The sequence below is a fragment of the Melanerpes formicivorus genome, unplaced genomic scaffold (genome assembly GCF_026170545.1).
Source record: "Melanerpes formicivorus ecotype bairdi unplaced genomic scaffold, bMelFor1.0.p_v2 SCAF_36, whole genome shotgun sequence".
NCBI lineage: Eukaryota > Metazoa > Chordata > Aves > Piciformes > Picidae > Melanerpes > Melanerpes formicivorus.
The window spans coordinates 2,435,867-2,452,409 of record NW_027142388.1 but is presented as its reverse complement, the minus strand read 5'-3'; the positions used below and the strand labels follow the sequence as shown (position 1 = coordinate 2,452,409).

Here is a 16,543-nt window from a genome sequence, read left to right as displayed (position 1 = left end):
GCTTTACCATTTCAGTGAGCCCGACTAAGAGGCAGCAGGAGCCGTATCAATCCTCGATAACTGAACAATTGTCAAGCGGCCGGAGAAATTTTCCACACAGGCGACGCTGGCAGGTGCGAGATTCCTTCTTCCGCCCTCACACGAAATGGCCGCCCAAGAGGCGGGCACCGCGCTGCACGCTGGGAGGGGCAGGACCGGGCGGGTGGGCCGTGGGGTGGGACGAGCCGTGGTGGTGCGGACCCCCGTCAGGTGTGAGAGGGGCCCAGCTCGGCCCGCCTGCTCACCGGTTCCTGTGGGGAGCTGTAGCACTGCCCCTCTGCGCTGCCACTATGGTGAGGCCCGGGGGGCGGCCGAGGGAAGTGCCGAGTCACGGCGGGCGGGTGGTAGGGCCCCGCGTTCTGTCGCCGGCTGCCCCGCTGGTGCGCGTTCTCAGAGCTAGCGAGTAGTGAAGCGGCTGTGGAGTGTCAGGCTGAGGGCAGTGAGTGGCCGGCGGGTTCGGCGTCTCTCCCTCTGCGAGGCGCCTTCCTTGGTCAGCCGAGCAAGCTTCCAGCGTAGCCTGGAAGTGCGCTGCTTCGATTTGCTGCCTCCCCGGCCGGCGCTCGACGCACAAGTCCTTCCCCTAGCCGCGCGTAAACTCTCTGGGAGAAGCGGGGAGCACCTCAGTTCACAGGGACAGCAGCAGTGCGGCCCCTCAGCGTCGTTTTAGCCGAACTTTAGGAGAGTTCGTTGCGTACTATAATGTTTTGGAGTACTGTAGAAGTCCTATTAATACATTTTTCTCTGATTTTGTTTTCCACCCCAGTTCTCTTTTAATATGTTTGATCACACCATCCCTCGGGTTTTCCAGAACCGCTTCTCAACGCAATACCGCTGCTTCTCGGTGTCCATGCTTGCTGGACCTAATGACAGGTCTGATGTGGAGAAAGGAGGGAAGAGTATGTGCCTGTTTTGTTTTGACTAATAAGCGTTTGGAAGACTTTTTATGAAGAATAAGTAATGCAGCTTTTGTCCCCGACTTCAGAAACATTGTTGAACATGGAGATGCAGCGTTGGCTTTGTGGCTGGAGCTAGAAGAGCATCCTGGGTGGGGCTTTAAGAAGGAAGGAGGAGGGGTTTGTCTCATTAGTGTGTAATTAAAAAAACGCAGCTAGGGAGAGGCCTTGTTTATGAGCATGAGGTTGTCAGACTAATGCTGTTTTGAACAGGCATCAATTTAAGAGCACCTTAAAGTCCAAACAAAATTACCTTTGGGAAGCCTTTAGTGCTAGGTATTGTAAAAGCTTGGTTTCTCATTAAATTCTGAAGTCTCTGTGCTAGCAGGTGTATTTATCATGACCTGATTCCACAGAAATCTGTGGCTCAAATTTGTGGGATGCACTGGAATTGCCTTTTCTTTTTTTTTTTTTAAGAGGAGACTTCAAAGTAGTGATAAAACTGTATGTTATGTACTCTTTGTGGAGTTATACTTTCTCTAATCTGACATTCTTACTAATTTCTGCAGTAATTATGCCACCGTCAGCTTTGGATCAACTCAGTAAGTGAACATTTTATTCTGGAATAACATTAGAAATAGGAACAAATACCTAAATGCAACAGTGTTTTGTCATCTATTAAAATCAAACTTACATAGAGAGTATTAGACTAGTTGGAAAAAGAAAAGTACTTTGCAAGTATTTTGTCTGTTAAAATTAATGGGGCTTGTCCATCCTCATATAGAGACACCTGAAAGTGTTGGGCAACCTGAGGCATGACTCAATGTTAACTATAAATAATGTATAATGGTTACAGGCAATGTAGTAAATTCTTAATCTCAACCTACTTGTGCTGGATGCTGTTGTCTGGAGCAAAATTTGTTTTAAAGACAAATTATAATTAACTTTGCAATGGGTAAAAGACAATTGAATCAATAGTCTAAGCAGTGTTTGTTGGCCTTTACAACTAAGGGCTTTCCCCCTTCTTTGAGTTTTAGCCTTAAGAGAATTTCTGTGATAAACTAGTTTAGTTGGGATTTAATTTTTAAAACAGGCAGAGCCTGTTTAAATTCATTAGGTAGGAAATAGCTGATAATAGCAGAGGGACGTAGCAGAAACAGATTCCTCTGCTCATACTCACTGTCCTCTCATCTCTGAGCTTGTGGGGAGATGTTGGATAGGCATTTAAAGCTCTTAAGTATGATGATAACACAGTATTTGTGTATCTGGATTTGTAGTTTCGAGCAACTGGAATAGTGGTGTGAGGGGAATCCTCTCCAATGGCCTATCCCACTCTCTGGCTAATATTCAATCTCTGAAAGCTTCAGAAATGTGTGAGTGGCTTCTACCAAGATGTTTTTCTCCTTTCTCACTAGGCCGACTCAATATTACTTACCCAATGCTGTTTAAGCTGACCAATAAAAATTCAGACCGAATGACACACTGTGGAGTGCTCGAATTTGTGGCTGATGAGGGCATCTGTTACCTTCCACACTGGGTGAGTTGTCTCAAGATGAGCTGTCAAAACCTGAAGAGTAGGATTAGTGAGCTGCCAGTTTGAAATTGGAGAGGCAGAATGTTTCCTGAAAGTGCATGTCTTTCCTGGTCATATTGCTACAACAGCTTTTAGTCACAGCTCAGGTTTTACTCCGTGAGCGTTTAAGCAAAGCAGACTGCCTTTTAAGATGCACCTGACTGTTCTTCCTGAAACGGAACCATTGTAAACTGGTGCATCATAAACTGGCTCCAGTGAAAATAAAGATATGCAGGGAAAGAGAATTAAAAACATCAGTCATTGATAGTGGTTTGTGTCGTTGTTTTTATCCTTGCAGATGATGCAGAACTTGCTTTTGGAAGAGGGAGGACTGGTGCAGGTGGAGAGTGTTAACCTTCAAGTTGCTACGTACTCAAAATTTCAACCACAGAGTCCTGATTTTCTTGACATCACCAATCCCAAAGCTGTGTATCCTTCCTATTGAACCTCCCAACCTGGAATGATGAAGCGGAGCTAGATTTTAAGATGTGGCTCATACTTTTCCAGTAGTAAGCAACCACTGCTGCTCCCAAAACCAAAAAGGATGGCCAACTTATGCACAGAGTTGGTGCTGACTATTGGCACAAAGTGTAGTCTGGGTGAAGCAGCATGAATCTTGGCTTAAAATCCAGTGAGTTTGAGTGTCCCTTAGAAGAACTTGTACACTTTGATGTTAACTGAGAGTCTATCCACAGTACTGATGAATGTAAACTACAATTGACAGATCTAGGATCAGAGTTTTATAACATAGTAGCTTTAAAGTTAGATTGTTGCATTGAAAACAAATGTTTCATCTTAACATGCTTCAAAGATTAGAAAACGCATTGAGAAACTTTGCCTGTCTCACTACTGGGGATGTTATTGCCATCAACTACAATGAAAAGGTACGGTCCCCAACACCAATCCATGCAAGGTTTGTTTGGTTACCATCAGTTTGAGGACCTAAATTCTGCCCCGTGTGAAACTGTACACTGTATTTCAGTAGACTGTGACCATGTAAGTACTCTGATGCTGCATCTTGTTAACAGGTTTTATGTATGAGTATTTTTGGCAGCACATGTGTGCATTTGATCATTGGGGATTGTAGACTAAGCTCGGTTGTTCGATGGAGGTGGTAAAACAGTCAACACAGAGCTGTTCAGTGTTGTTGACAAGTAATCTCAGATGGCAGATTCTGCAATTTTTTTTCTGCTGGAGGGAAAAAAGGATCAGTTAAGGTTTTTCCTGATCTGCTGTTTTGACTTTTTCCACACACAAGAAAATAAAAACATAAGCAATACAGTATTTTATAAGTCAAGGGACAGAATTTGTCCTAAATTCAGTAAGAGTGCTGCAAGGTACAGTAAAAGGCATGTCCTCCAGCATGTAACATTCTTCTCTGAGGTTAAAAATCTTGGCTCTTATGTTCTGCAGAGATCCTGCAGTGTCCAGTCTTCAAGATAAAAACCACTTATTTCCATTTTCTTGAAGCTGTCCAAAGGGAAAGGTTTAGATAAGCTTTTCTTGTGTGTAAATTGAGGTCTTCTATGTGCAGTGTTAAAATACTCATTACTGTTTCAGATCTATGAGCTTCGGGTAATGGAGACCAAACCAGACAAGGCTGTGTCCATCATAGAATGTGATATGAATGTAAGTTAAAGCTGATGTGGAAAGTCTGATTTCATTGTGTCCTCCCAAAAGGAGAGGGCATCTGGTTCAGCAATAGTGCTGTGCACCAAGCACCTTTGATGCTGCAGGAAAGGATTGGGAAGGTGACGCATTTGAGAGTACCTCATGTACCCTCATAACCATATTGGTGGTCTTAAGCTGCACTTTATGTGCCATCAGATGACTGTAGTGCCTAGAATGTAACGTTTAGCTTCAGTATGTTTTATAATCTGAGCTTTATTTGACAGCTTTGTCTTGATTCAAACTCCAATAGTACTGTGGGGTGCTGTTTTACTGCTCTTTCAGTTACATGTTAAAACATTTCTGGGAGGTTTAGTCTTTTCAGTTACTAGTTAAAATGTTTTAACAAGCCTCACTTCTTTCTAGATCAAAATGGAGTGTTAAGTTTGTGGAGTTTTGGGAAACAGTAATATAAAACTTGATGAGTGAAAAAAAATACCAGTCATGCTTATTTTCATGCTTCTTGTCTAAATAGGTGGATTTTGATGCTCCTTTGGGGTACAAGGAACCAGAAAGAAGTACACAACATGAAGAGACCACAGTAAGTTAATCTTCTGTTCTTCAAACGTGTTCCCTAGAGGTCAGCCTTGCTTCTGATGGGAGCAGTGGGGCACTGACATGCTCTGGTTTTGGTTTGGTTTGGGTTTTTTTCCCCTGGAATAACTTCTGAGCCTTGCTTGCCAGATGTTCCTGCTTGTGGTACTTAGGAGACGGTTGTTCAGCAAGTGTTGGTTTTGGAAAGGGATGTAGTGATGGTCTGATGTTGTGTTTGGTCACGTGGAACTGTATTGCTGCGTTCAACATATCACAACATGAAGCCAATGAAGTAATTTGTTTGTTTCCTGGCAGGATGTTGAAGCACATCATAGTGGATATGTGAGTGACACAGGATTTCGTGTAAGTTCCCTCTTCCGGGTGGTTTCTGTATGTTGTAAAATGGTGAGGGGAGTTGTTTCAAACAACAGCAAAATACTACTACCTGTTCTTAAAGGGGCTCATTATTTGACTGGCAAGTATCTGTGAATGCTTTGTGATTCTTAGGACCAGCAATTAAGTATGACTTGGTATCTTTAAAAGGGCAGCCTGTAAGTGGGAATCTGTAACATGCTCCCACACCCAGGATTCATTAGCTTACAATGTTCCAAAAAGAAATGTGGAATCAAATCATGAAGTGAGACTGATAGTAAGATTTTAGAGAACATAGTACCCCTGTGCACTGTGCCTTCAAATATAAAATATGGTTAAATTAAAACTCTTTATCTATACATAGGCATTTTCTGGTTCTGGGAACAGACTGGATGGCAAGAAGAAGGGTGTTGAGCCTAGTCCATCACCAATTAAACCAGGAGACATTCGGAGGTATGTCTATTTCATTCAGTTGGCAGCAAGTGGAAGATCAGTGTTTGAGAGAGTTGTTGGATGTTGTCTTTTTTCCTGCTCCTGCAATACAAACAAGCAAATAGTCTAATCTAGACTGACTGCGATGCCCCTGACTACTGAAGATGCAGATTCTAAGTTAATGCTGCCAAAACTCACTCAATCAACTCTAGTTCTGTAGAAGACAAGTAGGGAGAGTCAGGAGGTCCAGACTGGACTCAAGCACAGAATTCTGCTAAAGTGAAATCTGCCATAGAGTGAAATCTTTAAGTGGGTAACTGAAGCTGAACCATGTGTGGGTTTGGTGGTGGCTTTTTTTCCTTAGAAGGACATTTGGAAAATTCAGACTTCGTGGAAGTGTGCAGGGCTGTGGTTCCTGTGGTGTTCTGTTATTTATGCTTCTCACAGTAAACAGAACCCTTGTGGAAAAGTCTATCTGTGGCCCTGTGGAAGTGGTAGGATATGTTGAAACATGCCCACAGCCAAGCTTCTGGCATCTGAATATTTACTTCATGCAGCCTTCAGAAAACAATTCAGTGGTTTAACTCTAGTCGGGTGATGAAAATTTGCAGCCACTGTTGGTACAATACTGATGAATATAGAATAGGTCTCACTATGTTCACTTGGATGGGAGGTATGAAACTTAATTCATAGCATTTTTTTATGCTTCTTTCCCAGAGGAATACCCAATTATGACTTCAAGATTGGTAAAATCACGTTCATTAGGAACTCGCGTCCAGCAGTTAAGAAAGCTGAAGAGGTAAATCCAGTTGGATCTTTTCCAGTTTTGCACAGAATTAGAACATTGGAACTACTGTCCAATATGGTGGCTCCTCACTCCATACTTGATTCTTCACAGTGCACTTCTGTTAAAAAGTGGTAGTAGTTAAAAGTGGTTTGAGTTTGGTGAAAGCAGCCTCCAATGTTGTTGCTTGCTATGTGAAAAAAAAAATTGGCTGAGTGCAAGTTTAAAAAGGGAGTGGATCCTTGTTTCCATTGGCTGGAAAGCCCCTGGAATGCTTGTGTTTTCAGGAAGAAGGTAGTTATCAGATTAAGAGCTCTCTACAGTCAGTTGCTGCTCAGATGAAATGTTCTAACGGTCATTCAGCTTCCGTCACACACAAGCTGTGAGCAAAGATGTAAGAACCCTTTTCCCTTCTTTTCCAGGATGAATCTGGGAGCCGGTTTGTTGCCTTTTCAGGAGAAGGTCAATCTCTGCGCAAAAAGGGAAGAAAACCCTAAGCTGTGGCACCTTCAGTTGGTTAGGAGGAAAATAAAGTAAGAGTTGCCGCATATTTGATCTTAGTTATTGCCATCGAGAGGAGAGATTGGTTTGCAACACAGGAATGTTTACTGTTTCTGGTTTCATGTTTTTAAAACCAGAGCTGCTCGACTGTCGTCATCTTCACTTGAGAATTAAGTTCTAGGCCTTCTGAAGGAGTTTTTTGTTGTACATGTTGTAAAGAGGGAAGGTGGATCTTAGAGAAACATAAGAAGTAAACCCAACAAGATGTACCTTACTGAAAGGTCTAGTTCTTAGACTGCATCAGCCCTCTTACATCCTGAGTGATGATGGTCTCACCTTGTTTGTGCTTGATACTTTCTTTCCTCTCTATTTTGCCACACTTTCAGGTAAGCTTTCTGTGGTGGCCCAACTGAAGGTGAACACCTTGGTGTTCAGGGCTTTTGTGCAGGGAGTCTCTGATGTTAGCTTCAGATGTTGGGTTATAACTCACTCTAAGCAATCCCTGTCCTAGCTTTTTGTATTTGTAATTAATAAAATGCCTTTACCGGTTCAAGTACAACGTGCTGTAGCAATGGCACGTATTGGAAGAGGTGAGATCCAGCGTCTCTCCCTGGCGCAGCGGCCTGCACTGTGGAGTAACGGTGTCGGTAATAACCTGCGCGGCCTTTCGTGTGCCGGCGTATCGGTATTGAACTGTGAGGGCGGTGCACGCTCCTGGGAGGTCCAGTAAAGACTCCATGGTACCTGGCGTGTGTCCCTGTCACGGTGATTTTTCTTCCTGCCGCGTGTCCCGCGAGAACGGCGGCTGGGGCGTGGGATCACGCGATGCGTCGCGGGCGGCCATTGGTTCGCAGCACGGGGGTGGGGCGAGCCGTCCGTGCCGCCCCTCGCCATTGGCTGGACCCACGACTTCACTTGCAGGGCGCGGCGCGGATTGGCGGTGTCCCGGCCGCCTTCAGAAACATGGCGGGCGGCGGGGCCTGGCGGGTGAGCGGGGCGGGAGCCGGCGGAGCTTAGGGTGCTTGGGAGGGTCGGGTTGGGCCGGGCCGGGCCGGCGCTCGGCTCGGCCTAGCCCAGCCCAGCCCAGCCCGGCCCCTCTTTGCCCGCAGCCGCCGCGGTCTTGCGAGGACTACTGGTGGGAGTGGAAGCATTGCCGCGGGTTGCGACACGCCTTCCACCACTACTATGCGCACGGGGAGCTGCCGGTGTGCGACCGCTGGCGGGAGGATTACGAGGCCTGCCACGCCTGGGAGAAAGACCGCTCCGCCGCTGCCCAGGTACTGCGCACGGCGGTAAAGCTCGTGCTCCTCGTCTGCCCCTGCGCGCCCCGGGAGCGGCGGCATCTGTATCATTCGAGCCCCTGCAGGCACTGCCCGCGGTTCCAGGCCTGTGCGGGTGGGAGAGAAACCTTGCAGCCGCCTGCGGGCAAGCAAGGTTGGTGGTGACGGCACGGGGAGGTGTTAGGAAAAGCAGGAGTCTGCATGGGGTGGGTGTATGGAAGCAGCAGAAAATAAACTGTAGGACTGAAACATCCAATACTATATTCCTCTCCCCTGTATTTCAGGAAGCTTTGTGCAAGAGTGAAAGAGCTCGGGTTATGGAAAAACAGAAATATGCTCCAGTGTGGACACTCAGGAAGAACCCACCCTCTGACTGGTACCTTCCACTTGACCAAGAGAAACCGAATTAGCAACACTGTTTTGCTGTGATTGGTCAGTAATGTAATACAGACTGCAGAGCTATGCTGGAGTTTCTCTCTCATGTCATCTTGAAATTATACAAACTTCCACTTTGTTTAAACACCCAGTGTTTTTTAAAGGGAAAACTAAAGTATGTAGTTTGATTCTGGTCTCTTACTACTGTTTTACACTTCAGGACTTCACCTCTGCAACTTGATAGGCAACTCCCAAATTAGTGCATACCTGATCTAGCTCTTCTTGCTAGACAAGGACCTCTTCCCTGGTGTTGCACACTTTTGGAACAAGGTACCCACCCTAGGCCTGCCAAATGGGAAAACAAAGCAAGCTGGGACTCTGCCAGTTCAGGATAGTCACAACCACTGGCATTTAAAATGCACTTTCCAGATTCAGTATTGTTGTGGGTTAAGAGCTTCTCAACTGGTGGGACGATGTTGCAGACCCTGCAACTGCAACCCTGCCCCTTTGTGGAACTGCTTTCAAACTGTGGTGTGTATTGATGGCAGTATTCAAAATGATGGCACCAAAATAAAGGTTTAAAGTAATGAAAGAGAGACCTGGTTTGGTTTAGGGTAAACCCTTATACTTGGTTACAAGTTACAGTAGCTAGATGGTACTATTAAAAAAACCCCAAACAATCAAGTATTGGCTTTCTCACAGCGTATTTCCCATCTGTTTTCCCTCTTAGATGCAAAAGTACTCCAGTGAGGTTAACAAAGAAAGGCAGTAAACTGCTGCCTCCTTTTATAGTAAAGGCTCGGGTGGGATGACTGTGACATTCTTTCCTCATAGGAGAGGAATCTTCCAAGGTACTCTTTGTGCAGAACAACAACAAAAAAGAGCTGCTCAGGAGTGTATGGACAGATGAGTGATACAAGCCCAGGAAGATAAACTGCTGTATGAAATTCCAGCATGGCACAAATGTAAGCCAGTGTAGTGTTGTTGGGTGCCTTATTACCTAGAGAAGCTGTTTTGAAGCCCCAACAAACATACTTTGTTAATATATGGTTAGACAGTCAGATACCTGCAGAAGGAATTGTTTATTCTTCTTCAGTTGGCTGAATAGCTCATGCCATACACAGAACAAGCTCCTCCTTCACTGTGTATACACTTTGGTGATATCAATGCATTTTCCTTCGGGAGGATCATAGCCAGGCAGTGGGGGGGTGTAATTGGGTCCATCTCTCTCAAAGGGAAAAAGCTGCTCGTCTCGTTTGATTGCTGCCTGATACAGCTCCTCCGATTCAAGGCGCAGTTCCTTTAGTGCCTCTTGCTGAGCTTCCACGAGAGTCTGAATTGCTTGCTTCTCTGCCTTGTCTTGCTTCTGCTTAAACACGGACCACTTTTTCAGAAGTAGAACTCTTCTTTCTGTCTCTTCAAATGAGAGGGGGGGAAGACTCCGCACCCTGATAAAGAATAAAAGGTCACATTGCAACAGAGAAACAACCTGCACCCCCCAGAGCACCCTTCCACTAACCCACAACTCCACCACAAAACACCTACCAAACCCAGAAAATGCTTTCATGCATGCAAGGTCTGTCTAGGAGGTTTTGTGGTCATTCCAACAGGAAATTCATGTTACTACTTTTTCACTGCTTTCAGCAGGAGTAAACAACATTTACTTTCCACATTTTTGTTCTGGTAGAAGCAGGTTAAGCTTTGTGCCAAGGCTGGTGCCACACTGCACTTCCACAGAGAAATAAATTGGAAGCATTTCTACCAAGAATGCAGGTTGCATGGTGAAAGGCAGTCTGACTTACCTGCTGCCATCTGAGTACTTAAATGGTGTTTCAAAATCTTCAATTGGAATCATTTCTGCAGCTGCTTTTTCCAACTTCTTAATCTTCTTTTTCATACGATCCTTCTGTGCCTGCTCTCTCCTTAAATCCACCTTCTTCTTCTTCTTTGGTTGTGCTCTACAAGGGAAATAATGATGTAAATGAAAGGAGATAATTTGCAGTTTAATTTCACACCAGCAGCTTTTACAGCTTCTTTACTTTCCTAAGAACTGTTCCTTCCTCTTGCTTAATTGGGTGCCTAATAAAAGTTCCAGACATTCACTATATTCTAGTGCAAGTTCCAGGAGATGGTAATAGGTCTTCTCAGATTTTCTGCAGAAAAAACTTCCTGTCTGAGACAGACAACCTCTGATTTTGTGTTGAATATCAGAATGACTTCAGGAAGTTCCACAAAAATTGAATTGGAAGTGATTGATGCTAGCTCAGAGCAACATAGCAGGCAACATGTTTCTATTCCTGCTATCTCACATTCAAGAACAGAGTGAGTGGTTTTACATGATTCTAAAACCTTCACATTTGGAACCAAATTCAGGCTGCAGCACCCTCTTGCTGTACTTCTCCACTGAGATCCAGGACCCAAAATAACACACACATACACTGCACAAACTCATCTTCACAGTGGGCCTGTGGGATATCATTCCTGCTTTGCAGATCAAACAAGCAATCTTTATATTGTGAAAGTCTCTCCAATGGTATCCAACAGTTACTGGGATACATTGAATCTATTGCATCAAACCAAAACAAGGGTACCAAAATGTAACACACTTAAATGCAGGCTGTCTAGCACACCCACTCTTCTAGGCTTCCATTTGCGTTTTTGCACAAAAGGGAATTCTGGAGTACTGCCTAAACTGAACATCTCCAACCACATTCTGTGGCTGAGAGAGAAAATACAGCTACACACAAGCACAATGAGAGAATTATACAGGTAAACATTAAACCCTCCTGAAGAGGCCAACAGCTCATAACTACTTTTTCATATAGTGACTCAAAAGGAAGGAAACATCTGTAATTAAAAGGTAATTTGGACTTGGGGAAATGTGTGTTCTCTTAAGGATGAAAACACTTCGATGTAACTCTATGGAAGCAGCACTCACCTCATTGGGAGAGATGCCCTGAAGGCCAGCACTGAAGTCTGCCAGTGACTTTCTCGGAATGGAGCCATCCGGGGCAGCCATGAACTTCGGAAGAAAAAGTAACATGAAGCTTGAGGAGAAGGTGATTGGTGACATTTGTTCACACAATACAAAAGCTATTTCCTAGTCATACATTAAAATGCGGAATTTCAAATCACCTTTGTCTACTTAATTCATGACAGCATACAGTGCTTGCCCAGAAACGATAACCAACTCATCAGTGAGGTAAATAAACCCAAATTTTGGGCTGTTCAGTGTTACGAATCTACAGGGTACCCAAGGGTGAGGCAGATTTGGTTTTATTAATCAACGGAGTGGTTTTATTGCTAAGATATGCTAACAGCCTCCACAAAACATTGATTTTGGGGGTAAAACCTCTGTCGAAATAGGAGGCGAATAGCCGTCTCTCAAATTTCGGCGGATGTCAGGAGGGGAAGAACCGGGCCGCGCGCAGGCACGCCGGCTTCTCGAAGTGCGGCACCAGGCGTGCGCACACCACATCCCGCTCCTGAGCCCGCACCGCAGGCCCAGGCGCCAAGGGAGCCCCAGCGAGGGGACCAGGTTTAGGGCTTGCCAGGAGCCCCGAGCAAAGCATTCTTCGCCGAGCTCTCTCCACGCGGGCCCGGAGCAAATGACAGCCACAAAAGGATCCAGGCAGACACGGACAGCCACTTCCGCCCGGCTCGTCACCCTACCTTAGCCGGGCTCCATCGGGTGCCGTCAAAGCTCCACAGACCACCCGGCCCGCCCGGGCCGTGGCCGCCAACATGGCTCCCTGATGGTTCCAGCGGTGCGCCCGCCCCCTCCGCCAGCCACGCTCCGACACTTGTGTTCCGTCTCACAAACGTTCCGCCCGGGCTCGCCACGCTGCCGCGGCGCTGCCGTGACGCCAAGCCCGAGGGAAAGCCCCGCTCGCACCCCGCCCCATCCGCCGCCATCGTCCTGCTCCGCCCGGCAGGGGGCGCCGGCCTGTCCGTCCAGCCGCTCCCGCCCGCCCGCCCCGGAGGCGGGGCGGCGGCGCCTCGCGGGATCTCGCCCCCCGCCGGCCGAGGCTGGGGAACGCCGGGGCTCGGGGGCGGCTGTTTCCCGCCGGGCCGGTTAGGCGGTTGCCAGGCGCCGAGTTCCGGCGTTGCCGGGAGCCGCCGGGAGCCGAGCGGGGGATGCGGCCGGGCGGCGGGGGCTGCGGCACGGGCGGCGCCGGGGCATGGAGCGGCGCTGAGGCGGCTCCGGCCGGCGGAGGGGGCGGGCAGAGCGGCGTGCGGCGGGGGCCCATGGTGGCCGGCGGCCGCTGAGCTCCGCCGCTCGCTCGGCCGCGGAGGCAGCCCGGGCGGAGCCGCCCTGGGGTCCCGAGGGCGGAGGCCGGCGGGGGCCCCGGGCGGGGAACAATGAAGCTCCTGAAGCCGACCTGGGTCAACCACAATGGTGAGGGCCGGCCAGCCGCGCCGCCGGGCAGCAGGTGCCGCGGGGCCGGGCGGGCAGGTGCGGCGGGGCACCAGGGTGGGGAAGGGAGCGGGCCGCGGGGCCGGAGCGGGGCACACGCGTGGGGCGCGTTTGAACGCGGGCGAGGGGCAGCTGGCGGGGAGCCGGGGATGGTTGTAGGGCAGCCGGAGCCGTTTGTAGCAGCCGCCTCGCAGCCTGCGGAGTGGCCGTTTGCTCCCCGCGGGGCGGCCGCGGCGTGCTCGAGGCCCCGCCGCTGTGGGGACCTGCGGGGGAACGCGGGGCGGCGGAGGGCAGGTGCCTCCGGGCGGGAGCGGGGAGCAACAAGTTCTGCCCCCCGGAGTCCTGGTGGGCTTGTGCGGAGGCGGCGGGCTAGGAGGCTCGCAGGGGGATGGAGGTGCGGAAACGAACCCGCAATTTCGAGAGAAGTGTGACTTCCAAAACACTGGCGGGGAGCTCGGCCAGAGCCCGTCCGCCAGAAGATGGCTGAAGGGTGTCGCGCCAGCCGCCTCGGAGCTGTGCTGGTGGCAGCCCCTAGGACAGTTCTCGGTCGGTAAACCGAATGGGGGCACGGCCAGCGCCCGGGCTTTGCAAGGCGGAGTGAAAGCTGCTCGCTGAAGGCCAAGTTGCTTTTACCTGCCAGATGTGAATGCTGGGCAACCTGGCGCTTCTGAGAGTGGAGAGGAATAGTTTGGACCAAGTATAGTTTGAGCTAAAGAGAGAGGGTGACTTATGTGCAGCGGTTGGGACACCCCTTAGCATGTATGGACGTCCCATGCCAATGCACAGCACTGGCCAGGGTGGTCTCAGCCAGGTCCTGCGTTAAAGTCTTCAAGCACACTGAGCTTCAGCACTGGTCCTCTGTGCTGTTGGCACAGGGGAAAAGATTCTTCCAACAGTACTTTCAAAACGACTCCCTGAATTTATGTGGTGTCCTGTCTATCACTCTAGTGATTTTTGTAGAGTTTTTATGAGCTAAAAGACTTTCAGAATCAGATGTTGATATTGACAGAAGGCTTTCTACTCTCCTGGTGTGGCAAGTACAGGTTAGCATCAATGTTGCATATTTATAGCACTGACTATAAGTTCCCAGAGTAATACCTGTGCTGTTCCTAGCAAAGCAGTGAGGAGAAATCTAATGTGAAGAGTTGATTTCTCATTTTGTGACTTTTGTCCTGAAATTAATGGGTACAGCTTTATTTAGACTGCAAATTTTGTATCCTGGTAGAAATGTCAATAGTTGGACTCATCTGGCTAATTGGTATCTGGAACAAAACTGAGCCAGGGAAGAGTTTATTCAAGCTGAAGAAGTGTGCTTTGAGTTAAAAAACGCAGATGCAGCTTTACAGCTGCCTTTCTGCATGCGGTGTCTTTGTAATCATGCTGCAGATTTCAGGAACAGTAACTTAAGCCTGAGTTGCAATTTGCATGCATCTTGACTTGAACTGCTCTCCAGGGGCCCTATACAGATGAACTGAGCCTTTTAATGAAAGGTTGTAGTGAACTGAAGAAATGTGGAAGTACTTCATTTGAGAGGGGTTTTACACTTCTGCATGGTTAATCTAAACAAATGTAGCATTTACATCTTAATCTCTGTCTGCCTGTGGGCAGACTGTCCTCTGCTTGTCTGGATCTTCGTTGGAAGCACCTTACAGGCAGCTGAATAAAAACTTTGGGCCTAAACCTTTGCACACCACAGAGAGCAAATCTGTTTCTTTGCTTATTTCTTTAAAGGGTACACTTTTGGTGTGGTTATGTATACAAAATCTGTCAAATTGCAGAAAACAGCCCTTGGCTGAGCAGTTTGCAGCAAAGCTCCATTTATGAAGCCCTGTGATACTTTGCCTTGTGGATAATGTACTTCACAGAGCCTTGATAGTCCCAAATCTTATTCCCATTTCTGCCACTGTCCTGCTAGGATGAGTTTGGGCAAGTCACTTCGTCATGGTTTCACCACCAGCAAAGCAGACATTCATCACTGGCTGAATTTGTAAAGTGCTTTCAGGTCTGCTAAGATATACAGGGCTATATAACACTCATGTGTTCTTATCCTGGGGCAGGGAGTCCAGGATAAAAACTGGGGAGCTGAGTTGGCCTCTTTTAACATACCCAGGTTCTGGGTCCTGCAGGTGTTCCTGTGTGCAGGTAGCCTCCATCACTCTTGATGGGCCTGTGCAGTTGCTCTGAAACCTCTCCAGAAACAGGGTAGAGATAACTTAGGTTGTGTGTGATGGAGACTCATTGTGGTATTTTTTCCTCCATTTGTTTTCTGTGCAAGCTCAAGAGGCTGCTTCACTGTTGGTTTGTGAGTGAGAGTCCTGACAGCAAGGCTGGGTTCTTGCACACATCAAGGAGCTGTCATCGCTGCCTTTCCCTTCCCCACTCAGCTTTAGGATTTGTACTTTACTGAATGGACTAGAATGGGTTTAATGATTTTTGCAGACTTACATTCTCTAATAGACATTAGAAATTAGTGTCCTAGCCAGGGAACTCTGTACACCTGGGAATCATTTGCTGCTCGGCCGAGATGCTACGTATTTACTGTCAAAGCACTTGAACACGTTTGGGCTCTACAGGTTTCTTTTTCCTGGAGTTCTTAATGTGTTTTCTTTCTGAGTACTTACTGGAAGTATTTCTTTTTCAGATGCATTTTCCCCAAGCTTTTCACACTTTTAATAGGGGTTTATTATCTTTTTCATGAAATTCTCATTATCGTGGTGTTCTCCTCTATGTTTCTTTGACTCAGAGCAAGGAAGAATATTGAAAAGTGCAATCTAATGATGGGGTCAGGAGCTAATGACTGTAAGGTACAGATGAATGTGGTTTGCTTCTCCTTCCCAGTTTTCCATTCAGTACTCTTGTAAGGATGCATCACACATCCACCATGTTCAGCACACAAGGTTTTGAGAGCCCTGGTGCTTAAAGATGAGACTTGCAGGCAGACACTGAGCCCTCCAGGAAAGGAGGTCCCTTGCCATTCTGAGAAACCCATGCAAACCCCAAGGTGCTGTTCATGTGTAACAACAACTAAAAATTGGAGCCTCCATTTGTTTAAGTGTAGGCACAGAGTTTATTATCTCTCCGAGCTGTAATGGTGGAATGTAAATATTTGAATTGATTTGTGAGTCATGTTGGATGTTGTGTATCAGATGGGCTGGAGGCAAATGAATGGAAAATTATTCATATTGTGGTAGGAATTCACCTAAAATTGTCATGGCTTATTGCCTAAGGTTAAATGGCAATCAAAATTAATGCAGTAGTTGAATGTTTTATTCAACTGGCATATTTTTGTAAAGGTGGGACCTTCTCCTTGGTTTTGAATTATCTCACTTGGCACTTTTTGTTGCAAGCTTGTTATTTCTCAAGCTGTGCCAGGGGAAGTTTAGGCTCGAGGTGAGGAGAAAGTTCTTCACTGAGAGAGTTGTTCACCATTGGAATGAGCTGCCCAGGGAGGTGGTGGAGTCACCATCCCTGGAGGTGTTCAAGAGGAGATTGGACGTGGCACTTGGTGCCATGGTCTAGTCGTGGGTTCTGTGGTGACAGATTGGACTTGATGATCTTTGAGGTCTCTTTCAACCTTGGTGATACTGTGATTCTTTAAGTGCATAATATCTATTTGGGTTCTTTAAACAAATATTTCAATGGGACATCTGTTCTTAATGGACCTGGTTTGCTTCC

General features: G+C 47.3%; 4 protein-coding genes across 9 annotated transcripts in view; 3 read left to right on the top strand and 1 right to left on the bottom strand.

Moving 5' to 3' along the window:
- Positions 1-16: 16 nt before the first annotated feature.
- Positions 17-6,845, top strand: UFD1 (ubiquitin recognition factor in ER associated degradation 1). 3 transcript variants are annotated; one of them, XM_068157289.1, is made up of 12 exons: positions 17-113; positions 803-935; positions 1,502-1,534; positions 2,348-2,469; positions 2,804-2,934; positions 3,317-3,389; positions 4,066-4,134; positions 4,649-4,714; positions 5,023-5,070; positions 5,444-5,532; positions 6,229-6,310; positions 6,718-6,845. In XM_068157289.1, the coding sequence occupies exons 2-12, from the start codon at positions 815-817 to the stop codon at positions 6,790-6,792; spliced, it is 909 nt and encodes a 302-aa protein (XP_068013390.1). In that variant the 5' UTR covers positions 17-113; positions 803-814; the 3' UTR covers positions 6,793-6,845. The 3 variants fall into 3 exon arrangements, with proteins under 3 accessions (XP_068013390.1, XP_068013388.1, XP_068013389.1); XM_068157287.1 differs by lacking the exon at positions 17-113 and adding an exon at positions 193-332; XM_068157288.1 differs by lacking the exon at positions 17-113 and having other exon boundaries at positions 853-909.
- A 682-nt stretch (positions 6,846-7,527) lies between these two features.
- On the top strand, positions 7,528-11,434 carry CUNH22orf39 (chromosome unknown C22orf39 homolog). 3 transcript variants are annotated; one of them, XM_068157293.1, is made up of 4 exons: positions 7,528-7,783; positions 7,906-8,073; positions 8,361-8,508; positions 11,348-11,434. In XM_068157293.1, exons 1-3 carry the CDS (start codon positions 7,622-7,624, stop codon positions 8,484-8,486), a joined length of 456 nt encoding a protein of 151 aa, XP_068013394.1. In that variant the 5' UTR covers positions 7,528-7,621; the 3' UTR covers positions 8,487-8,508; positions 11,348-11,434. The 3 variants fall into 3 exon arrangements, with proteins under 3 accessions (XP_068013394.1, XP_068013393.1, XP_068013392.1); XM_068157292.1 differs by lacking the exon at positions 11,348-11,434 and adding an exon at positions 9,286-9,888; XM_068157291.1 differs by lacking the exon at positions 11,348-11,434 and having other exon boundaries at positions 8,361-8,633.
- MRPL40 (mitochondrial ribosomal protein L40) lies at positions 9,515-12,251 on the bottom strand. Its single transcript, XM_068157290.1, has 4 exons — positions 12,124-12,251; positions 11,390-11,473; positions 10,254-10,409; positions 9,515-9,899 (listed from the first exon to the last, which is right to left on the bottom strand). The coding sequence occupies exons 1-4, from the start codon at positions 12,195-12,197 to the stop codon at positions 9,590-9,592; spliced, it is 624 nt and encodes a 207-aa protein (XP_068013391.1). The 5' UTR covers positions 12,198-12,251; the 3' UTR covers positions 9,515-9,589.
- A 253-nt stretch (positions 12,252-12,504) lies between these two features.
- HIRA (histone cell cycle regulator) overlaps positions 12,505-16,543 on the top strand; it is a 38,158-nt gene continuing 34,119 nt past the window's right edge. The window contains exon 1 of one of the 2 annotated variants that reach the window (XM_068157283.1): positions 12,505-12,850. In XM_068157283.1, the coding sequence (XP_068013384.1) occupies positions 12,814-12,850 (37 nt within the window). In that variant the 5' untranslated portion in view covers positions 12,505-12,813. Of the gene's footprint in view, positions 12,885-16,543 lie in introns of both variants that reach the window. The other variant, XM_068157284.1, reaches the window with a different exon arrangement.